Source organism: Crocodylus siamensis, chromosome 6, assembly GCF_052110815.1.
Source record: "Crocodylus siamensis isolate JL-2025a chromosome 6, ASM5211081v1, whole genome shotgun sequence".
Lineage (NCBI taxonomy): Eukaryota > Metazoa > Chordata > Crocodylia > Crocodylidae > Crocodylus > Crocodylus siamensis.
This window is the reverse complement of record NC_143400.1, coordinates 21,301,290-21,325,892: the sequence shown is the minus strand read 5'-3', so window position 1 is coordinate 21,325,892 and position 24,603 is coordinate 21,301,290. Positions and strand designations below refer to the sequence as shown.

At 50.6% G+C, this 24,603-nt stretch overlaps 1 protein-coding gene across 2 annotated transcripts; it reads right to left on the bottom strand.

Moving 5' to 3' along the window:
* Positions 1-1,418: 1,418 nt before the first annotated feature.
* On the bottom strand, positions 1,419-23,857 carry LOC149861564 (interferon-inducible GTPase 5-like). 2 transcript variants are annotated; one of them, XM_090052508.1, is made up of 2 exons: positions 23,760-23,857; positions 1,419-3,403 (listed from the first exon to the last, which is right to left on the bottom strand). In XM_090052508.1, exons 1-2 carry the CDS (start codon positions 23,760-23,762, stop codon positions 2,093-2,095), a joined length of 1,314 nt encoding a protein of 437 aa, XP_089908634.1. In that variant the 5' UTR covers positions 23,763-23,857; the 3' UTR covers positions 1,419-2,092. The 2 variants fall into 2 exon arrangements, with proteins under 2 accessions (XP_089908634.1, XP_089908633.1); XM_090052507.1 differs by lacking the exon at positions 23,760-23,857 and adding an exon at positions 12,886-12,965.
* Positions 23,858-24,603: the final 746 nt, after the last annotated feature.

The following is a 24,603-nucleotide window of genomic DNA, read 5'->3' as shown; positions in this document are numbered from 1 at the left end:
CCTCGGCCCAGGTTCCCCGGCAACTCTGGGCTGGGCTCTGCTCATGGTCTTGGCCTAACCACAGCGCAGGGAGGGAGAGAGGAGTGGGAGGCCTGCTCCCACCTCCCATGCCCTGTTCCCATGTATAATATCACATACATCATGGCTGGGGGGGGCGGGGCAGGGCCTACAGATCAGGAGTGAGGGTCACCAGCAGGGCAAGGGGAGGCTCCTGTCCTGATGACCCTCCCTTGGTGTCCAGCACTTCCAGGCAGATCCATGTGTTGATTTAGATCCAGTGGGTGGCACTGGGGCAGAGGTTTGTGGGGGGTAGCAGCTGGTGTGGGAAGGGGCAGAGACAGGAGCTGTATATAGACCCCCTGCCCTTGAGCAGGACCTGAGCAGCGGCCTCCAGCTGGGCCCCAGGAACCCCTGGCAGGATCAGGCCCTGCAATGCCTTGCAGCCACCCCTCCCACACACCTTCTGGGGTCTCCTGGTCTTGGTGCTGCTGACTGAAGGTAGCAGAAGTAGGGAAGGGGGCAGGGGAAAGAGAGAGGGTAGCCCTGACCCCTGGGTGCCCTCCCTGCCTGGGGTGGGGGGGGTGAGAGCAGGGCGGGGGGGCATGAGACCCAGATGCCAGGGCTCTTTAGGAAGGAAGTGGGGTCTGAGTTTGAGAGCAAGCAGGTACGGAGCGTGGGCGCCTGGGATTAGTGGCCGGGCTCCTGGAACTGCCCAGCCACTAATCTAGGGGTTCGGTTTCAACTGCCCCTTATACCTGGGGACACCAGCAGGGGGCACTGTGGGGGTGGGGCTCTGGGGCAGGGGCTCAGAGCGTGGCAGGGAAGGGGTGGGGCGATGGGGGCTGGGAGTGAAGGGCCGTGGTAGGACTGTGGGGGCAGGGGATGCAGGTCAGGAGTGAGGGGCACCGGTGGGTGGGGGGTCTGTGCCCACACTGTTCCCCACTCCCATCCTCTGCCTGCAATGGGGGGGCAGATGGCCATGCTGCAGCAGGCAGGGTGCAGGACCGGGCACGAGATGGACCGGTGGAGTTCATACCCTGCCACCCAGACCTGCCTCCCCAGCCCAGCCTAGAGGCCCAGCAACCCAAGGGGGCATAGGCCACCTGGGACAGAGGGTCCCAGCTTGTGGATTCCCAGTGCCCCTGGGTGAGGAGACCCCAGTCGACCCAGCCCCCTCATGGCCCACCTCAGAGCCAGCTGCATCTCACATGTCCTTGACCACAGGTTGGAGGATGGATGGGCGAAGGGCTGGTCACAGTCCTGGCCTGCCTCCCTGCACTACCCAACGCCCTCCACAATGGTGGGGGGCTCTGTTATATCCAGCTGTGACACCCCTTCCCAGAGCTGGCTGCTGTAGTAGCCAATGAGACTCTACCTAATACTGAGTCATTAACCAATGTTATTATATTAGGCTTGATGCTATGGGAAGCATAATACAGCATTTTTCCATCAAGTTTTACTCAGTTGAGTTATATATATTATTTAGATGAAAATTGCCCCCTTTTCTGAAGGTATCTGCCATGCCAAAACCAGCGAAAATAATATGCTTGAAAAAGTACCTGTTATGCATCTCACATTGCACTGTTGGACCAGCACTGCGGGGCTTTAAATTATGATTATGTCCAATGATGATGGGAAATGGAATGATAGTTTGGAGAGGAAAAAAAAAGGCAAGGAAGGTTTAAGTTGGATATTAGGGAAAACTTGCTCACAAGGAGGATGGTAAAGCACTGGAATGGGTTACCTAGTGAGGTTGTGTCATCTCCATCCTTGGAAGTTTTTAAGATGTGGCTGAACAAAGCCCTGGCTGGGATGATCTGGTTGGGGCTGGTCCTGCTTGGAGCAGCGGTTGGACTAGATGCGACCTCCTGCGGTCCCTTCCAACCCTCACTGTCTATGAGGAGACAGGACATGGGCACTGGGCTCAAGGTGCCCAGGGAGTTGCAGGCTTGTAGGGAAGGTGTTTTCTGGGCATTTCCTAGGCATGTGGCTGGCTGCAGGCAGCTTTCCCAGGAACAGGGCAACAAGGAAGACAGCACCAAGGGGTTCCCACTTCGTGCATCCCTCTCGCAGAGCCAGTGCTAACTTATTGCTAGGGCTCATCTGATTTAGATGATTCCCTCTCCAACGCTTTTTCCAGCACATGTATGGCATCATCAGCAACATCCTCCAGGAACCCCCGCAGCATGAAGTACGTGCTAGGAAAAGAAATGGCAGCTGACACCACAGAACCAATCACAGCGCCCACCACGGGGATGGCCTTCAGGAACAACAGAGGGTACTGCACTGCCCCACCTACCGTCTTCGACAGGAGCTTAATGGCAAGATCTTTTGTGATTTCATCGGCCAGGGGAGATTTTATCACAGCTCTCAGCTCTTCGATGGACTTGTTATTGTGCCTAGCAAGCTTGGCAAGGGACTCTTTGTCGAGGCCAAAGTCCTGGCAGTACTGTTTCAGGGACGTCACCAGAATAACTACATCACAGGCAATAGAAAGGCCTGGCACAGGAACAGCAGAAACTCCTAAGGAAACTAAGCTTTTGAGCCATATCTGTGCCATCAAGTGTTTCTTTTTCTTCTTCAAAGCCTCTTTAGAGAAGTTGGGCAGGGAGCGGAGAAAAGTGAGTTGCTTGTGACTGGGGAGCTTGTCCACAAGAGTGTCCTGCAGCCGGGGAGAATCGTACTTGTCAAAATCCCATCTCGAGACAAGGAAAACCCGTGGGGACTCCACTCCTCCCTCCCGCAGGTTGCAGATGATGTTTTCTCGGATGCTGTCCAGGATTGTGGCCTCGCTGTAGTGACATGGGCGTGAAGCAGAAGGTTTCTTCAGGAATCCTGACTTGTACAGTCTTCGCTCATTGTCCAAATCCTGATCCACCTTGGAGCGCACAAAGTAAAAGGACTTCCCCAGCCTCTGGATTGCAAGAGCCAGTCTGATGTCCTTGTCTGTGAACCGTGTGGAGGAGATGATGATGAAGAAATCGTAGCGGTCAAACTCTACTTTTTGGAGGTAGGTGTCCTCTGGAAATGCTGGCGTCCCGATCCCTGGCAGGTCCCAGAAGGTGATGTTGGGGTCTTGGGGGTGTGGGAAAGGGGTAGGCTTAGATGTTGTTTCCAACACTCCTATGTCAGCTGCACCCTCATCTCCATCATCCAGGCCACGCATGGCATTGAGAAAGGATGATTTGCCAGAGCCTGTGACCCCTGTGATGGCAACGTGGAGACTAATTTTTTCTACATCATCTAGTATCTCTTGGGCATTTCCTACTGCTGCAGTGAGGTCTCCTTTTTCTAATGCAGCCTTTAGTTCCTTCAGCTTCTCTTGGGGTACATGGGAAAAGGCTTCAGGATCTAAATCCTCATTGGCACCAGCCATGGTAGCTCCTGTGCATTGCTGCCGGACCTGGGAGGAGGACAGGAGAAGTTCTCATTAGGGTTGGCTGGCTTGTAGCAGGAGGGAGGGGAGCTGAGCTTGGGACTGAACTGCAGGGAGGGCAGCCTCAGCATTCCCAGCTCAGGCTGATCAGGGCACCAATTATCCCACCCACTCCCCTGGAGAGGACTCAGATTCATGGCTGGCAGGGTGCGGCAAACTGCATAAAGCCCCCAGTTGGCTTTCCTGAGTGGGAACTTGCTCCACAGCAGAGCCAGCACAGTCAGCCCTGCTTGTGGAGGGAGAGCTGTAGCAAGGGGTCTGGAGACTGCGGGAAGGGCCCTGCCCCTTCTCACCCCTACCTTTGCATCAGTACTCCCCTACATCAGGCTCAGCTTCCCTGGGCAGAACACCCTTCCCTGAAAGAACTCTCCAAGCTCTGTGGGTCTCTCTCATTACAGCCCTATCACTTCACAGGGAAGAGATCTCCTGTGGCTCCCCAGGGCCAGGGGAGGTCACCTACAGGCCCCCTGGGTCCAGTAGCCTCTGGGATGGTACCAAGCACTTGACCATGATGAAGTGCCACAGGCACTGCAACAGCCACACTTCAAAGGGCCAGGGCCAGAGGCCAAAAGTCAAGAAGGATGAGAAATACGCTGGAGCTCAGAAGCCAGGTCCAGTACAATGGGACTAGGCTAAGGAGACCAACAAGAGATAAAGGGTGGAGGCCTGTAATACAGAAGCCCCAATAAAGGCATAGAAACCTGACGTGGCCTGATACTGGCAAAATGCCCCAGCTAAGGGAAGACTGATTACATTTGCAAGGTATGGGTGAGCCTGTGGGGGAGGTTGGAGGCCTTCAATAGCCCATAAGGCAGCTGGTGCCCTCGGGCATGGATAGGCCAGCAGGGCCCACTTGGCGTGAGGGACAGGATGGCATGCAGGGGATCCAGGAAGGGCAGTCTGGCCAAACACAGACCAAGAATCACTTGGAGGCCCCGGGACAGCCTCCTTTTTCACATTCCAATTATTCCACAAAAGATGTAGTAGGCAAGGGAAGAGGGAAAGTAACCTCAGAGCCAGAGCAAGACAGGATCCATGCAGCCCCCAGGAGGCATCATGGCTGCCCCTGGAGCCCTGGTTTTGTTATACCATCTTTACAATTTTTTACTCATCTTCCACTGCTAGCATATCTGATGTAGGGAATATAACCAATCCTATATATTATTCCCATTTATGGGTCCCAGATTTTTATCAATGGCAACTGCCTCCTGTCCATATAGGAGCTGAGTGGTCCGGGTAGTTCTTTGCCCATTCCGTGCCACTACACGCATGGAGACCTTTTCAACCATAGGAGCCATAGGTCCCTGGCAGTTGTAGTTTAAACCTTGCAGCTCCTTCTTCAAGGGGGTATATGGGGATGGCCAACGGAAAGAGACCTACTAGTACGGGTCTGTTGCAGAGGGCTCGGGTGCCCTGCGCCTGAAAGCAGAAATGGCTCGGGAGGGACCCCTAGTGGCGAGAAGGGGGAGGCTCAACTGCCAGTCACCAGGGCAGCACGGTGCTGGTTGCTAGGGCAACCAATGGAACCAGCTGACAGGAAGGGGCAGGGCTTGGCCCTTCTTAAGCCCAGGCATGAGGCCAGGGGGGAGCTCGGCTAGTGCAGAGAGAGAGGAGAAGGTTGACTGCATGAGCATCCCCTGGTTGCTGCCATGGGTTGGAGTATTTTCCTGGTAGGAATCGAATGTTGTTTTGACCGGACGGTTTAGTTTTATGTTACAGCCCAGGGGCTTTGTGTTTTTGTGTTTACTGTTTTAACCGGAGGACCGGGTGAGGCTATTAGGGGTTGGAGGAGGCCTCATAGGGATTTCACGGTAGCGTGGGGATCCTGGGACCAGAGAGGGCGCAGCATTTGGGGTGCATTGGCCCCAGCCCAGAGCAAGGGGGCGGTGAGAAGCCCCAGAGCAAGGGGGACAGTGAGGAGCCCGGAAAGAGGGCCGCGGGGGGCGAGGAGCCCCGGAGAGAGAAGGCAAGGACCACATTAGTACCATCTGCGAGGCTTGGGCTGCAGTATAGGGGTGGAAAAGGAATCGCAGATAGCACCTCCTGGCACTGGGGCACATAAAGTGGGCAGCCTCCTGCTAATTACATCAGTCAATTAATCAATTAAGAACAAGGCATGGCAGGTGAGTAAGCAGGCGGTTAGCCCAGAACAGGAGGGCGGAGCCACCAATAGAAAGGCTCCAGCAGAGATACTCCTGTCACAGGGTCTATTACAGACCTCCACACCAGGGGGACGAGTTAGACCTAGAATTCTTGAGGCAGCTCTCAGAGGCTCAAAGGACCTGGTTGTCATGGGGGACTTAAACTTCCCAGACATCTGCTGAGAGAAGCAGGCAGCCAGGTCTGCCCATTCAAGTAAGTTTTTGTCCTCCTTATAGGACCTTCACCTATCACAGGGGGTACACGTCCCCACCAAGGGTAATGCCTTGCTAGACTTGGTACTGGCCACAGGAGATGACTTGGTGGGGGATATGCAAGTACAAGGTAACCTAGGGGATAGTGACCACCTATTGATAGAGTTCACTATCTGGCAAAAGGTGGGGAAGATAACTAGTAGGGCAGAAGTGCTGGACTTCAGGAAGGCCAGCTTTGGTAAACTCAGGAAATTAGTTAGGGAGGGTGTGGCAGTGAGAAGCCCCCATATGCTCTTGAAGGGGATGGGGCAGACCCCGTGGGCCCCAAGCCACACAAGCAGACCCGACTCCCACCCCCCAGGGAAACGTACCTCTGGGAGCACAGCTGGAGCAGGAGCCGCGGCCATGGCCATGTGAGCCAGCGTTACACCAACTGTTTAACCAGCTGTTCCTGGGGCAGGGAAAAGCTGAGCCAATTGCAGCAGCCGGAACAGCTGCCGCAGGAAGATTGAAAAGCCCCACCAGAACCTGGCAGGGGAGGAGAGAGGGAGCACACCGGTGAGGAGCATGCCAGGCATGGTGAGGCTCCTGTGATGAACAGGAGGGTTGCAGCTGGCTCAGTGCCGGCCTAGAGCAGGGGGAGCGGAGTCCCTGGGCAAGGCAGGGAGGGAGGAGCCAGTCCACTCCTCCCCCTTTTGTCCAGCTGCCTACATTACTGAAGATCATTAGAGGTGTCCCACCTACCCAGAGACGGCAAGAAAGATGCCAGCACCCAAGGCGAAAGCAGTAGCTGCTATGACAGCCAAACTAGTGCAACAGTACCTGTGCAGATGCTGGTCCCCTGGAGAAAAGGGTCTACAAGGCATGGCAGAACAATGCAGGCTGCACCGTCAGTTGGTGAGTGGATGGGGTGTAGGGGAGGCGGAGCCCCATGGAACATCGTGTCAAGAGTGTGAGCACCACCATCCCTGGGGTCCCCAGGAAGAACATCACCACTGAACCCCTCCTTTCATTCAATAACACCAAGTCATGGCAGGTGAGTTGAGGAGAGGGGAGACCCGCTCAGTATGGCTGGTACGGCACTTATCATACCCTACCTTAGGCGCTTCCACAGAGGGACTGACTGGTAACAGCCTTGCAGAGATGGGAGTCCAGGAAGGGTGGGCATTTTGCAAGGGACTAATCCTGCAGGCACAGAAAAAGACTATCCCAGTCCAGGTAAAGGGGGGCAAAAAAGCAAAGAACCTCTTGGCTGAGTAGGGAAATCCAGGAGAGCCTGGTGAGGAAAACGGCCTATAGGCTGTGGAAGCAAGGGGCAGTCACCAAAGAGGAGTACACCTACTTGGCTCAAGCCTGCAGGGAAGCAGTGAGGAGAGCCAAAGTGGAGATGGAGCTTGGGCTGGTGACAAAAGTCAAGGATAACAAAGAGTCATTTTTAAGTACATAGGCAGCAAAAAGAAAGTGCAGGATAACTTAGGACCACTTCAGGATGAACAAGGACAACTGGTAACATATAGGATGGCTAAAGAAGAGATTCTAAATGAATTCTTTGCATCCGTGTTCCTGGACATGAATACGAATACACATCCCATTAGGACTTTAGACAAGCCCAGGATAGATACCAACTCACCAGTGATTAATGCAGACCTAGTAAGGGGGCATCTGGAGGGGCTGAATGTATTTAAATCAACAGGCCCTGATGATCTTCACCCTAGGGCACGTAGGGAATTAGCTGAAGCCATAGCAGACCCACTGGAACAACTGTTCAAGCACTCGTGGTGCTCAGAACAAGTCCCAGAGGATTGGAAAAGGGCCAGTGTGGTCCCTATTTTCAAGAAGGGGAAGAAGGAGGAACCAGGTTAGTTAGGCTGGTTAGTCTCACCTCTATTCTTGGCAAGACCTTTGACAAAATAGTTTGTGGGGGACCAGTGGGTAAAATAATGCGAAGAGGCAATCAGTATGGGTTCATTGCAGGCAGATCCTGCCTGACTGACCTAGTTTCATTTTTCATCTGGGTCACAAAATGCTTGGATGCTTGGAACAGAGGTAGATGTTGTTTACCTAGACTTTAAAAAGACCTTTGACACAGTGTCGCACCCAATTCTTATAAATAAACTAAAAAACTGCAGTGTATATTATTACACAGTCTGGTGGGTGGAAAATTATGGGAAACATCCAGAGAGTGGTGGTAGATGGGTCAGTTTCTACCTGGAGAAATGTAGGCAGCGGAGTTCCCCAAGGCTCTGTCCTGGGACTGGTACTATTCAATATTTTCATGATTTCATTCAATATTTTAATGGATGAGGGAGTAGTAAGCACCCTGTCCAAGTTTGCTGATGACACCAAACTATGGGGGGAGGTAAACACACTAGAGGGCAGGGAACAAATCCAAGTAGATTTAGACAGGCTGGGGAGGTGGGCAGAACAGAATAGGATGCTGTTTAACAAAGACAAGTGTCATGTGTCACACCTGGGGAGGAAGAATCATCAGCACTCCTACAGCTTGGGAGGCACCACTTTAAGCAGCACAACTGTGGAAAGAGACCTCGGAGTCATAACTGACTCCAAAATGAACATGAGTCACCCATGTGATGAGGTAATAAGTAAAGCTAACCGCACTCTTTGTTGCATAAGTAGGTGCATCACGAACAGGTCCAGGGAGGTGATACTTCCCCTCTGTGTGGCACTGGTCAGGCCACAGCTGGAGTACTGCATCCAGTTTTGGTTGCTGCACTTCAGGAGGGATGTGCATAACCTGGAAAGGGTTCAGAGGAGGGCCACCCATCTGTTTAAAGGCCTACATAAAAAAACCTATGTCGACTGACTGGGAGACCTGAACCTCTTTAGCCTCCACAAGAGGAAGCTGAGAGATGATCTTGTGGCCATCTACAAACTCATCGCAGGGCTCAGCAGGAAGTCAGGGATAGGATGTTTGTGGCAGAAAGCCACCTTTGTTTCTCCCCAAAATCTCTGCCCTGTGACAATGTGATTAAATCTCTGTGCTGTGACCATTTGATTTGGATGGGCCCAGCAGAGGAGACACACCCTTACCCTATCTCTTTAGGTAACCTGAGCTGGCTACATTCCTGAGGGAGGCGGGACCTGCTCCCTCTGCCTACGTGACTGGCATCAGCTACCTGGGTGAGGGGCATCTACCTGGTGGGCTGGAATCTGCCCGGCAACAAGTGATGTATTTCAAATTGGTTGGCTGACAGCCAACCAGAGCTGGGCTCCACTGGACCAGGTGAATGAGGTCACAGGGGCTATCTAAGTTAAGACTGCCCAGGAGGTGGGGGCAGCAGCCATGCGGGGGACTCAGAGGAGCTTTACCATCTGAAACTGGCTCTCTTCCCCAAAAACTCATGAGCTAGAAACGGCCTGCCTCCAGAGGGAAACTTCACCTGCCTTTGGAAAATGCTTGTGAGTAAGCTACTCAAGATCTGATTAGATATCTAGCTGGCAGTAACTCAGATGCGTGATCAAAAGGCTACCTCAGCCAGACTGTTTGCTCTTTAGGATTTCTAGGATATTGCTCAATCTTGTACCCTATTTTCACCCTACCCCTGTAACCAATAAAGTTCTCCTTTGTGACTGGTGTGGGAGACTTATTGAGGGGTGGGTCTAAATTATACCTAAGAGACCCCTTAGGCCTGCAGACTAAGGGAGACTTTACTTTTTGCCCCTTTGACTTGGGGAAGTGCCCCAAGTGCCTGTGCTGGGTCGAGTACCCGTAGGACTTTAGGCTTGTGTTTCCCCAAGGACACAGGGCTGAGAGTGAGTCCCTTCTCGGGGTGGTGGCAGCTACGTTACCCCCAGCCTAGCGAGGGTGCTCCAGGAAGGGGGTCGGCCGGGAGGCACTCAGAGCCTGGAAAGTGGTCGGGCGCAGGGGGGTGGGCGGCTCAACGCAGGAGCGCCCCCTACTGGCCCGCCACAATGTTTACCAGGGCGACAGTCGGGGTAACTAGAAACAATGGACACAAGTTAAAAGAGAGCAAATTCAGGCTGGACATCAGTAAAAAGTTCTTTACAGTGAGGGTTGCCAAAATATGGAACAGGCTTCCAAGGGAGGTGGTGCTGTCTCCTTCCTTGGAAATATTCAAAAGGAGATTGGGTAGACACCTGGCTGGGGTCATCTTACCCCAGCGCTCTTTCCTGCCCAGGGCAGGGTGTCAGACTCGATGATCTAATAGGTCCCTTCCAACCCTAATAACTATGAAATGGGGAGTCCCATCCCAACAATCATCCCCATAATTGTAATAGGGAGGATCTAGAGCTGGGTTATTATCATCCCAGTCTTCTAATTCCTTTTTACTAGGCTTAACCCCCCCCCCCATACTTCTTCCTTATATTGCTGCCACAATTCCCTGTGACACACCAATTTAGCTTGTAACTCTCTTACCTTCTGGTGGTATTGACTGTCCGCCATCAGGCTCACTAACCCAAGGGGGAATACTCCCTACATTGTCCTCAGGCTAATTTGGTCTGAGTGCCCTACACCACGAAACAGCTTGCAACCCGTTTTGGCAGTTACCTTAAAGCTTTTCACACTGATCATTTCATTCTCATGCCCACCCTGGGATGCTAATTTGTTACCTGAATTTTTAACTGGGGTTGAGAGTGAGACTGGTGACCAGTGAGACTATTTCAGTCTCAACTCAAAAACTTTATCAAGATACACAACAGCAAAGACTTATTTGTATTAATAAAGACACTACTTACATATTTTGGATTTCAGAGGTCCACTGGCCAGGGATCTCTGTTCCCTTGGGGACCTTCACAGATTCGGTTAGTCTTTTTTGCTGAGTTTTGGAGAAGTCTGAAGCCACATGGTTTACTCACAATTACATACCTAACTCAGAGTTTTCTATATTTGGTTATGCTTTGGAACGATGCCAATTTTTTTCCATTTCCTTGTTGTTACATTATTGTACTTTGTATCCAGGTTGTATCGTAGTAGTGATATCATCTCTACTACAAGTCCTGATTGTCTATTGTACCTTATCAACGTCTACAATACATGCTCAACCTATGAGTTACCATGACTCAATTAATCTTTCTTCATACTTCATCATCACTTGATCCTTATTTATATTTTGTCAAATAACATGTTTCATTGCTCAATTAACTCTTCCTTATACTTCATTAATTAGTCCGTCATTACTCAATCCTTACTTATTCCACCGAGCAAGCAATGGGTGACCAGTGGACCCATCCCCCCTTCTTTCCTTTTGTCTGTTCAGTTAGGGGTGCAGACAGTTCTGAAACCCACAAAACAAACTTTCTATAATAATTGGCTAAGCCCAAAAAAGCCCTCAACTGTCTCCTCATCTGGGCACATTTATAAGACCCGATCACTTCCACTTTATTGGTAAGGGGTTGAATCCAGCCCTGCCCTGCTTGGAAGCCTAGGTAATTTATTTATTTCTGCCCAAGGGAATATTTTTGGGTCCACTGTCAAACCGGCCTTTCGGAGTTTCTTGAGGACCTCCTTCAAGTACTCCAGATGTTGTTCCCATTGTTCTGATAACATTATACCATCTATGTATGCCATAGCATAGGCCTGGTGAGGGACTAGGAGCTGGTCCATCAGCCATTGGAAAGAGACTGCTGCCCCATACAATCTGAAAGGTATTCTGGTGAACTGGAATACTTCTCATGGCAAGCTGAAAGCTGTTTTTACCTTGTCCTCTTCTGCCATAGGGATTGCCAGTACCCTTAGTGAGGTCTAGCATTGATATGAATTTAGCTTGCCCAATTTGCTCCAACATCCCCTTGAAATGCGGCATCAGGAGCATGTCAAAGATAGATATGACATTAATTTTCCAGAAATCAATACACAACTTTATCACCCCATCAGGTTTGAGAACTATCAGGGGAATCTGCCAGGGGCTGCAGGATTCTTCAATAATTCCTCCCCTAAGCATTTGATCTAGCTCAACCCAGGCTGGTTCATACAAATGCCTAGGGAGTCATCTCTAGCAATCTCTTACTATACAGCCCAGTGGTGTTGTTATCTGATGCTCTACTGCTTGGGCCCTCCCTGGCTCTTCAGTGAACACATCCTCAAAACCCCTTACCACCTGTTCTAGCTGGCCCTTTGTGTCTTGGCAAAACATTTTCTATCTACAGGGGTTTCACCCTCTCCCTTCGGATTGGGCCCCATATTAGCCAGCCCAAGTTCAGGCTCACTGGGGATGGAGTGCATAAGCCACCTTTCCAGTTCTTCCCATTTCTTTAATACATTTATGAGGTAGATCTGTACCCTTTTCCAATGCCCAGTGTGCTCAGTTTCATAATCCATGGGGCCTATCTTTCTGACTATCCTGATAGGCTCCCGTCCACTCTAATCCCTGTCCCTGTCCGCCTCTTCACTCGTCTGCCATGCCTTGGTGTTAAAGAGAAATAAACAAGAATGAAGAGGTCAGCAGTCAGTTTGGTCTGTAATAGGATGTGAATTCAGCAAGACCTCTTCTACAGGGCTCCGCCACCCCTGTGCCCTGTCCTCACCACTCCTGGCTGGGTTTATGTCTATCTGTTTCATCCGGGCAAATCTGATTTCTTAGATCTCTGCTCACTGAATCCACTTTGTCCAGTCTAGCACACCGCATTGGCAACAAGCAATGTCTCCTGCGATTAATTACACCTCATGGATATATCTTTCCCTCCAAGGGATTATCAGTCCTCGATCAGTTCTCCTGTATATCACTGCCCTTTGGGGACTTCTCAGTCATCCATCAGTCCTTATACAACTTGCTCCATCCTAGGAGGCATTCTCACTCATACATCAGCCCTTGGATAAATCACACCAGGGCCAAGTCCATTCTCATTCAAAGGACCCCGGCTCAGAGGCCCGTAAACACCGGGCCTTTCCTTCAGGCAATGATCCTTAACTGCAGTCAGTTAGATGTGCAGATGCCTCTTACCCAATAGACTCTTATTTATTTCCTCCCCATTCCAATCCTTTAGCAAATTATCAGATCTTTACTTTGGGCAATCCCCCATTCCATCAGGGCTCCAGATCAGACTCCAGCTTCCCCAGTCCCAGCCTTGGCTCCTAGTGTAGCCTCCCATAGCTGGCCCACCACCAGCACTCACCATGCAGACTCTTCTTCCAGCTTCTCTTGTATTCAGTCCTGTTCTGAGCTGCAATCTAAGCCTACCTGCACACTCCCCGTCCCTGGAGGAAGTGAACTGACTGTTTTTTTTTCCTGTCTTCTAGTTCCTAAGCCAATCAGCACCAGTTCCTGGAGTATGCCACCTGCAATGTGTGTCGGGGAGTTGAGTCCTTTCCCCTGCAGAGTCCGCCACTCTCAGTGGGGACAGCTGGCTGGCTCTGTGTCTGGATAAGTTTGTTCCCCTGGCATTGGTGTCTTTTCTTTAGAACAGGGGCCAGGGATGGTTCCCTGTTACAAAGGCCTTTACCATGTTGAGAGATCTTGCTTGTTGTATCAGGTAAGAGCACCCAAACTTGGTCTCCCACCTGAAACTCTCTTTCTTTCACCCTCCTATCACGATAGTCCTTCTGCCATTCTTGGTTTCTTTCTAAGTTATCCTGAGCTATTTGCCATACCTATTCTAAACATTCTCTTAATTCCAAAACTTAGCACATGCTTACTAACTCTAGCTCTTGCCAGCCTTCACAGACAAAATCCAATAGCCCCCTAGGATGATGACCATACACCAGTTTTAATGGGGAGCAGCCCATGGAGGCCTGCAGGACCTCTCAGATTGAAAATAACAAGGGTGGTAGGCACAACTTCCACTTCCTCGCATCCTCTTGGATACAAGTCTTAATCATATTCTTTAAAGTGTGATTAAACTGTTCCACAAAACCATCTGTTTTGGGATGATATAATGAGGTCCCCATTTGCTTGATCTTTATGGTTTCACAGATGCCTTTCAGCACATTGGACATAAAATTAGTCCTCTGATCAGTCAGAATTTCCTGAAGGATTCCCATACAGGATAGCCATTTGATCAGCTCCTCTGGTACTCTAGGTGCAGTAAATGATGTCATTGGAACTGCATCGGGGTATTTGATGGCATAATTCATGATAACCAATACAAACTGAGAGCCTGCAGCACTCTTTGGGAAGAGTCCAGCAATATCTAGGGCCACCCTTTCCAAGGGTTTCTGGCTGACTGGCTGGGGCATTAGTGGGGCCTTAGGGGGTGTGGCATCTGAATCCAGCTGACACTTGGGGCATGCATGGCAGAAGTGTTCCACCTGCTTGTAGATGCCAGGCGACTATATCCGCTGTATTAACCAGGACTCAAACTTGTCTCAACCTAAATGCCCATCCAGCAGGAGGGTATAAGCAAGATACAGCAAGACGCACCGATGTTTCTGGGGTACCAGCACCTGACAACCTACATCCCTTCATTCTGCCCCCGTTCTATGCAATAAAGTCTGTCATCTCTTACCTCAAAGTGTGAGCATCTGACCATCAGGTTGGGGAGTAGCAGCACCTCCCCATCTTGTTTTGCTGTCCCTGTTGCATACGCATGATGAAAGGTAGGCTCTCAGGCCTGGTCATCCCAGAACTGACCTTTTCCAAAGATTCTACCTAAATCAATAACCTCTTGCGACTTATCCTCTGTCCCCGGTTTTGGTTTGTTACTGGCCATTGCTGCCACACCTTTGTTGTTGGAAGAATGAAGACATGTTAAGCTCTGAGAGGTCATACAATCAATCACCCTGCTATTAAGCAAAATGAAAATTGGTTTTATTAAGCTTCCCCATTACAATTACAGTCCATGACTGCTTCTCTCCCAGTCTGTGGCTTTACTTTCCCCTTTCTTGCTTGGCTGCCAAAAACCCCCCCGGAGAGATTATGTCCTAACCTCTCCTTTCCTTTTCCTCTCTTTTCAGGTCTCTGCTTCCTACCCCAGTCCTACTAGGAGTTTCCCTCATCAGATCCACCAGGTAAGTGCTCACGGTTTTGGAATCCTTTGCTCTCGCCAGTATCTCATCACTGTTTGCTTCACCTGGCAAGTTAGGCTCTATAGTGTCTGCTCTTGATCCAGATCCATCTCTGATCCTGCCAGTCAGTCTCGCTCTCTTCATGTGCCCCTGGGGGCAATCTGCTGCCCCCAATGTCCTGTTTTGTAGACCCTGAACCCTCATCTGCCATATCTCTCACCCAATGTGTGTAATTGAGGGCCAAAAAGGAAAGTCTTCCTTAGTCCGCAGACCTAAGGGGCCTCCTAGGCATAATTTAGACCCACCCCTCAATAAGTCTCCTACACTGGTCACAAAGGAGAACTTTATTGATTACAGGGGTAGGGTGAGAATAGGGTACAAGATAGAGCAATATCATAGAAATCCCATAGAGCAAAACAGTGTGGCTGAGGTAGCCTTTTGATCATGCATCTGAGTTACTGCCAGCTAGATATCTAACCAGGTCTCGAGTAGCTTACTCACAAGCATCATCCTGAGGCTGTTGAAGATCACCTCTGGAGGCAGGCCGTTCCCAGCTCATGAGCTATGGGGGGAGAGCCAGTTTCAGATGGTAAAACTCCTCTCTAAGTCTGAGTCCCCTACATGGCTGCTGCCCCCTTCTCCTGGGGAGTCTTAACTTATAAAGCCCCTGTGACCTCGTTCACCTGGTCCAATGGAAGCCAGCACCTGTTGGCTGTCAGCCAACCAATTTGAAATACATCACTAGTTGCCAGGCAGACTCTATCCCACCAGGTAGAAGCCCCTTACCCAGGTAGGTGACACCAGTCACATAGGCAGAGGGAGCAGGTTTCCCCCCTCCCTCAGGAATGTATCCATCTCAGGTTACCTAAAGAGATAGGGTAAAGGTGTGTCTCCTCTGCTGAGCCCATCCTAATCAAATTGTCACAGGGCACAGATTTTGGAGAGAAACAAAGGTGGCTTCCTGCCACAGGTAGTACTTGGGGGCAATCTCAAACTGGTAGAGTACCATTTTTTTACCTCCTGATAGTCATTCACCTCGGTCTTAGGTAAGGGTCTATCGGTTGCTCGGGCTGGACCAATTAGCAGGGGACCTAGCTCACTGGCCCACTGGCCTTGGTCCCAACCTGCAGCCAACACAGCACAAAGGCCTTGAAGTAGGTTTCAGTGTCATCTTCTGCTGTCATTTTTGGTACCCTCAGTCCTTCTGTGGTTCAGATCACCACTGTTTGCTTTTCTCACTCAGCTCCTATTGCTGGCTCAATAGTGTAATGCAGGTGTTGGCCTCCTGTGAGCACACCCATACCAATTCTTTCATTTGTACCGCTTGCCCTTGAAACAGTTGTAATATTAACCCATGATCCTGCTGCCAGTCCTGGGGTGCCCTTCCTGGCACTGTCTGTGGGTTCATAGCCATCTTGACAAGTGTCTATTCATCACTCAATTAATCTTTCTTTATACTTAATTAATGACCAAGTTCATCATCACTCAATCTCTATTTATATTTTATTAAATAACACTTTTCATTGCTCAATTAATTCTTCCTTATACTCGATTAATTACCAATTCTCTTATCACTGAATCTTTATGTATGCCATCAAATATGCTCTTGAGGCACTGGTCCATCCCCCTCACTAAGTCATAGGATGGGTCAGTTTGCAAGTCACTCCCTCACTGCCTTCCCAAATAATTAATCCAGTTTATTTTACCACCAGTGCCGGGCCCTTCAGTTGCCAACTTATCCACTCGGTTAGCTCGCTCTCTGCAATGGCTCTCAGTGCAAGCCTTCCAATGGAGGGGTTTATCCTTTCACCACCCACCTTTGTCCCCAGCTCCCACTTCCATTTCTGGCTTCTGCTTCTAGTCCTGGCTCCAGCCTGGTCCCCAGTTCCAGCATCTGGCTCTGGCAGTGGGTCCCGCTCTGGCTCCCAGCACCATCCCTGCATCTCTGGAATCAACTTCCCAGGGAAGTGGTCCTTGCCCCTACCTTGGGCAAATTCAAGAGGAGGTTGGATGATCACCTATCTGGGGTCTTGTGAACCCAGCATTCATTCCTGCCTGTGGCAGGGGGTCAGGCTAGATGATCTGTTCAGGTCCCTCCTGACCCTAGCTACTATGAAACTATCTCCATGCAGTTTTCATGAGCTGCAGGGATCCCGTGCTTTCCCCTCTCTGGGGAATCTCTATGTGTGCTGGTAGCCCAGGAGCAAGAGATTATTTTGGGTGGAGGGCCACTTACTGAGTTTTGGCAAGCTGTTGAGGGCTGCATGGGTAGCCCCACCCCATGACAGGTGCCCCACCCCCTGGGCTGGTTGCCAAGTTGTGACTGGAAGTCCCACCCCCTAATCCCTGACCTTTGCCACCAGAAGTCCCTCTCCTTGCCCCCAGAAGTACTTCTTTCAGCAAGGGGTTTTGCCATCTCAAAGCCAGAAAAATACTAAATTATATTCTAAAAATCAAACACCTACAACATTCATTAATTTGATTTCAAAAAATATTTTATCCTGATTTACATGTGTTTGTGTAGTGTGCATAGAGGTGATTGCACAATAGCTTAAAATAAAGTCTTACTCTTGTATATTGTGGGGGGTAGGGGTATGGGGGGTGGGCATAGGTTTGTGGGGAGCTGTGGGTGTGTGGGTATGTGGGGTGTGGGGGAGGGTGTGAGTGTCTGTGGGGGTGTGGGGTGAGGTAGTATGTGGCTGTATATATGGATATGTAGGGAGAGGGTGGCTGGGGTGTGGGGGTCTATGTGTATGGCAGTATGAGGTGGGGTGCATGTGTATGGTGGCATGTGCATGTGGGACTCACCCTATGAACACAAACAAACACACACACTCCTGGCCCCGGGGTACCGGAGCAGGCCCCATGCTCCTCTGGTCTGGCAATGCAACCAGGAGCCACGTCTTGCTAGAGCAGTGTGTCGGCAGGAAATGGCTGGGGGTGGAGCGGGGCTGGGCTGCTCAGTCCTGTTGCTGGATTCCTCTGGGTCCTACTCCCCCTGGCTCCTGTCATCTTTGAGAGGCAGCCAGGAACAGATAAATATTAACTTTCTAAATTTTTTAGAGGCCCCACAGGCCAGATAGAATGGCCTAGAGGGCCAGATTTGGCTCACAGGCTGTATTTTGCCTGCCTCTGTGGTAGCCTGTTTTGGCTTCTGGTGGAATCTTGGCAACCAATAGGAACCCACTCCAGCTGCACATGGCAGCATACTGCCCAGGCCAATGGTTTCAGATGCAGCCTGTCTTTGGGAGGCTAGCCGTGCATGTCCAGCAGCTGCATCACAACCCATGGGCCCAGAGGTGAGTTTCCTTGTGGGCTCTGGTCTGACGGACCAGCATGGACCATAACAGGGCCCAAAAACAGTGCCCTACTACACCCTCCCTTTACTTCTCCAAGGAGATGAATACCAATGAATTTACACCTTCCAGGTCTACAAACAATCTGGTTCAATCCAGTTCCACAAGTTTCAATGAAAGAAAGAAACATAAATAAAACTAATTAGAGGCCATTTACTAGCATATTAAAAGAGTCATCTATAAATATTGGGCATACACTACAGGAAGATTGGACTTCTCTGAAGCTCAGCAAAGATCCAGCGAGAGTCCCTAACAGAACAGAGAAGCCTGGGCAGCAGACCTGTTTCTCCCTTGACTCCAAGGATACATAAGCATTCTCTTTACTGATACAAATTGGTCTTTCTATTGCCTATCCTAATAAAGCTTTTGAGTTGTGACTGGAGTGGTCTCACTGGTTAAGAGTCTAACTCACCCACAATTAAAATCTGGAGTAATACCTTTGGGGAGAATTATACTAAGAACCCCTCCAGCTTTAAACATTACAATATTAATTTTCTTGCCCTGGGCATCGAGAGAACAAACTCCAGCCTAACCAGTACAGCCAGATTTTGAGAATGGTAACTGTGCAAGGGAATACATTCATCAGGTGCAGAGACCACTCCCTGCTAATCAGCTATGAAGAGTTTGCCCAAGGGTACACCTTGTTTGCTTTTGACCAGTCTCCTGAGCAGGAGGTAAGGTAGAGCACTGATAAAGCATATTGCTGTTCTCAGGATCCTGGATCTAATCAGTGAATAAGCAGCGGCACATTTCTGGTCAGGAGATGGTCAAAGACAAACAAGGGGTGCCCCCCTGGCCCTGGAAAATTCCACATGGTTTATTAACAGGGAGTGGTCTTTCATGTTTTCACTTTCCATCTTGACCAGACACATATCATTTCTCATGCACTAGCCATTCTCCAAATCTTGCTGTAATGATTTTGCTGAGGTTTGCTAGAAAGAAGGTTCAGGCTTGACGGGGGTAGAGTGGATGGGAAGGTGCCTAGACCTGGGGAATGTGAGGCACCTGGTGGGGGGAAAGGAGGAAGCCAAGAGGGGTCAGCCCCACGGAGCCTTGGGGTAGGATGCCTGGGAATGGAGCATATCAAGCCTGGTGGGTGAAAGGAGGGGTGAGAGGAGGGGTCTGGAAGGGTCCAACCTGGGGTGTTGGGTTAGTAATGAAGGGGGTAGCCAGGTGAGGCCTGAGGGTCTGTGGAGGGTGCTCAGGGGTCTGTGATGCTGTGGAAGGGCTGAGGCCAGGGCAGGTGAGGTGACATGAAGAGCTGAGGCAGGATGTGCCGTGGTTGGCATGAGGAGGCTGCACCTGAGCTCCCTGAGGGGAGATAGCAGGTGGGGAGGGGAGATGCACAGCTACGGTGGCCATTCATCCAGTTTTATAGCGAACAGTCCTGTTTTCTGGTCCTCTGTCCTCTATTGATATGAAACCAGATGCCTTTATGTGCACTGTTTTTCACTGCTCAGCACCAACTGCCTGGGTATCAGAGCTCAGACACTGGGGCTCCTGTGTGCCAGAGACCAGGTCCAGAGCCATTCACCTTCCAGGTGGTGAGTGCTGGACCACATGAAAAGCAAAAATAAAATAATTTAGGGAAGCATCAAGGAGGAGAGACAATCCAGAGGGAGAGCATGTTAATACTGTACCTGACACATGTGGGGGGGTTGGGGAGGATCATGGAAAAGTCAGGCTGGAAGGGACCTCCGTAGGTCATCTTGTCCAAACCCCAGCTCGAGGCAGGATCACCTCTGTCCAGGGAAGGAACAGGGGGTTGGGAGGGAACAGGGGATCAGGGGTGGGATGTGGGGAGTTTGGGGATCTGGAACCCTAGGGACAGGGAGGGGGCTGCCTGGCCCAGGGTCTTATGCCAGGATCAGGAGCATGTGTCACAGGGTGCCTGGGAGGGGCAGCGGGAGACGTGAATGGCACTTCTGGAGAGTTGGGAGGTGAGACAGAGAGAGCAAGTGATCTGCAGCTTCTGGGAGTGTTTGGCCCCTTGCACAATCCCCATAAAATCCCAGCTTCAAGCTGCTGTCAGCATGAGAGCTCTGGGGCATCTCTGCCTACTGCGAGGTCCATTCTCTGTTGTCTCCATCTCTGCAGGCACAGAGACCAGCCAGGGAGCAAGGAGGGCTCTGCTGGGGTGTGCCTCTCCATGGACTCCTTTGCTCCTCTCACCCAGTGGGTCTCTCTCACTCTCTCCAGCTCTGACTGCCTCTTCCACTCACATGAGGTGGCATCTAACTAAGTTGCAAAGTGAAAGAAGAAAACATGCTGAGGAACCTTTTGTAGTTGTGGGGTCTCCATCCTTGGAGGTGTTTAAGACCCAGCTCGACAAAGCCCTGGCTGGGATGATGTAGCCGGGGTTGGTCCAGCTTGAAGCAGGGGGTTAAACTAGATGTGACCTCCTGAGGTCCCTTCCAATCCTCATTCTCTGTGAATCAAAGCTGGCTTCCAGCAGAGGGGGCTCGGCAGGGCTGGGGTAGAACAGAGCTCACCAATCCATCAGACCTTTCATTCACCCCCTTCTCTTAAAGAAACCCCATTCTCCATAAAGGCATCAGTGTAGCAGGGCCTGCCCAAAGCAAACCTCATGCATCCCTTGAAGCTGACTGTTCAGCTTGGAGAGCAGCTATTTCTTGCAAGTCCCTGGCTGGCAGGAGCACCCAGTGTCTTTCCACCCACTCACAGGTGGCCTGTGCTACCTGGTCCCCTTCCTCCCATTGTGCCCAGTCTGCCTTTTCTTCCTGTCCTCCAACAGCTTCCCTGAGTCTTTTAAGGAAGCTGCCTGACCCTCTTTGTGACCTTTCACCCTCTTTGCTTTCCCATATTTTCTTTGCTCCCTTTTCTGATGGTCTTTGTGACACCACCGAAAGCCCTTGAAGGACAGCTCACTGGCCATGATCCGTATGCCCCTCAGGGGAGCTTCCCCACCCAGACTTGTCCACTCCTCCTGCTCCCTGCACAGGGTTTTCTATGAATCAGGAGACCCAGAAGTTCCCATCTCCCACAAGGACCTACTTTGTCAGTAGGGCTGTGCGAAATTTCACCACCAGTTCTGTTTTGACACTGTTTCGACCTGTTTTGAGGTCGAAACAGCAAAATTGAAATGAAACAGATATGGCTGAAACAGCTTTTAAACAAAATGAGGCAAATTGAAACGTTTCGCCGTTTCAATGCTGTTTCAATGTTTTGCCCACTGGCTGTAATGGGGAAGGTCATATAACAGCCTATAACTTTGTCATTTCTGGCCAGATTTGGATAAACCTTGCAGAAATGGTAGCCCCTTCTGAGGGCATAAAGCATGCCAAATTTCAAGAAGATAGGTTCAGGGAGGGGTCCTTACACCCCAAAGTCCTGAAAGCAAAATTCATGTCACGTGTATGTGCTAAGCCACAGCAGGGTTAAAACTGCAAGCGTGCTAGCCCCTGCTGAGGCCACGAAACCTGCCAAGTTCCAAAGAGGTAAGTGCAGGGGTTTGGGGGAAACTGCACCTAAAGCTGCAGACAAGCAAAACTCGTGACATGGGTGACCCTGTGTGTGTTAAGGCACAGAGTGGTGAAAGCTGCAGGGGTGATAGCCCCTGCCATGGCCACAAAGCCTGCCAGCTGTCGAGGAGATCAGTGCAGGGCTTCTGGGTTCTGGGGCCCTGCAACCCTAGCTGCTGACAGGCAAAACTCATGACATGGGTGCTTGTGCAACTGACTGTCTCTGTCTTGGGGCAGTTGATTGTCTGTATTATTTCCTCTCCTCAGGCTCTGGTTTTGTAGGTGTTAATCCATGCTCATTAACTTATTATGTAGTAGCTAGTTACTGTGTATTGAGCTGGTCCCTGATTAATTGGTAACTGGTAACACAGTAGCTTAGCAGCCAGGCCTGCAGTAGTCCATCCCCCCACCCCCTCCACTGCCCCAAGACAGACACAGTTGCACAAGCACACCTCATGAGTTTTGCTTGTCCACAGCTTGAGGTGCAGTTTCCCCCAAACCCCTGCACTTATCTCCTTGAAACTTGGCAGGCTTTGTAGCCTCAGCAGGGGCCACTACCCCTGCAGTTTTCAGCCCGCTGAGCCTTAACACACACAGTATCATCTATATCACGAGTTTTGCCTGTCAGCAGCTTGAGGTGCAGTTCCCCCCAAACCCCTGCACCCATCACCTTCAAACTTGGCAGGCTTCATGGCCTCACCAGGGGCTGCCACCGCGGCAGTTTTGATCCCACTGCGGCTTAAACACATACACGACAGGAGCTTTGCCTTCAAAAATTTGGGGTGAAGTTCCCCCCAAACCCCCTGCACCGATCTTCTTGAAACTTGGCAGGCTTTGTGGCCTAAGCAGGAGCTAGCATGCCTGCAGTTTTGATCCTGCTGTGGCTTAACACGTACACGTGACACAAGCTTTCCTTTCAGGATTTTGGGTTGCAGTTTCTCCAAACCCCCTGCACCTATCTTCTTGAAAAATGACAGGCTTTTTTGCCTCAGAGGCCATCATTTCTGCAGTTTTGACAGCACTGTGGCTTAACACATACATGTGTTATGAGTTTTGCTCTCAAGTTTTTGGGGTGCAGTTTCTCCAAACCCCCTGCACCTATATCCTTAAAACTTGGCAGGCAGCATGCCCTCAGAAGTGGCTACCGTTCCTGCAAGTTTCATCCAAAGCTGGACAGAAATGACACAGTTATAGCCCGTTTCAACCTTCCCCATTATATCATACGGGCGAACTGTGGAAACAGGGTCGAAACGACACAACATTTCGACAGAATGAGAGGAACAGCTGTTTCGACTCGAAACAAAAGTCTAAATGAAACACTTTTCTGTCGAAGCACTAGTCGAAATAAAATTCTTCCATTTCGCACAGCCCTATTTGCCAGCTATTGCCTTGCAGATGTACTCTTCCACGTTACTCGTATCTACAATGCTGGAGCACCTGCTCTTCTTCCAGGGTCAGCCATGATGGTTTACTGCCCAACTTCACCATGACTGCATGTGCCCTCGGGGCAGCTCAGTCAGTCACAACCGCAGGAACATGATTCAGAGTAAACACAGTCCTTTTCTTCCTAAATTTGTCACCTGAGTCTCTCCCCTCCTAGCATCCTGGGCAAAGGCCCAATTCAGGTACTGAGAACCCAGTACTGTGGTCCTTAGAGAGACAAGACTACAGCCCTTCTGCAACCAGGACTTCTTTGCAAGCTTGAATGCAGGATTCAGAGACAGTAAAAATACCTGTAGCAAGCACCCTTTCCATACAGCTTATTTTCCGGTGATCCCACACTCCCTCTTAGCAGGTAAAGCATTGCTACAGCCCAAGTCAGATAGAGAGGCAAGAGACAGGCCTGTAATGCAGCCTTTTGTTGCTTACGCCCCAGAGCACAAGAACATGCACTTGTGTCCATGCCTGCCTCACTACCTGCTACAGCACCCTACATCCTGCCTGGGGTGTTACCCCCAAATTAATTAATTAATCAATTAATCTACTAAAGAGGGAGTGCAGATGGATTGATTGACCGATGCATCTGTTCCAGCTTCCAAAACAAAATGTATTAAATGCATAAGGAAACCCAATCTACCCAGATGGGACAGAGGGGTTCTTACATGGCCTTCCCTCCCCTCAGTGCAGATGCAGCCAGCTAGGCATCCTCAAAGCCCCAGGGTGCAGGGGAGTCCCCACCCCAAACTGCAAGAGGTCTTCTCTCCTGACCATCTCTGCTTCTGGGCTTCCCCTCACAGACCAAGTTGCTTCAATCTCTTTTTATCCTCCACAGCTGACAACCTCCATATGCAATGAGTACACAGGCTCCACCCCAATCACCCAGCAACTCTTCTCCACCAACTGCTCTCTCACTGCACCTCTCTTGCCACTCAATCCTCTTACAGCCAATCCAGCCTCTTACCACAGTTGGCAACCGTTACTTGTGTAGCTCCTATTCTGCCTATCACTTGCCTAGGTCAGCTCAAGGTCATGTACACAGCTATATATAACTAGTGTTCTGCATATTTGGTTTTTATTTTTTTTTTAAATGTCCAAAAATTTCTCAGGGTTTCTTTTCCAAACATAAAAAACGTGTTGAAATTGGGATGGGGGGGGGAATTGGTTTAAAATGGGGAAACTAATAATTGGGGGGAGGGGATGAGTGCTTGCAAGCATGCATGTATGTGCCCCACCCCCGGTGGGAAAGTCTGTGGAGGGTGGGGAAGGGGGGCACCCCCCAGCCCAGCGCCGGTCCAGCTGCCTCCCTGCACTGGCCTCAACCCTGGCCCAGGGGGCCTGGAGTGGGGGCTGAAGTGGGGCCAGCCTTGGCTGCACCAACGGGCTGGAGGGGACAGAGCCCCTGGGAACCCTGCACGCACCCACCCAAGCACTTCCCAGACAGGGCAGAGCTGTGGCTTGTCCAGGGGGCACGGGGAGGGGGTGGCAGCTCCCACCACTGCACAGGTCCCAGGAGGCACAACGAACATGTGAAAAATGAGCGTAAGTCAGTAAAAAACAAATAACTTCAATTAAAAAAAACAAAGAAATAAACACACAGGTAATTTATCAGTGA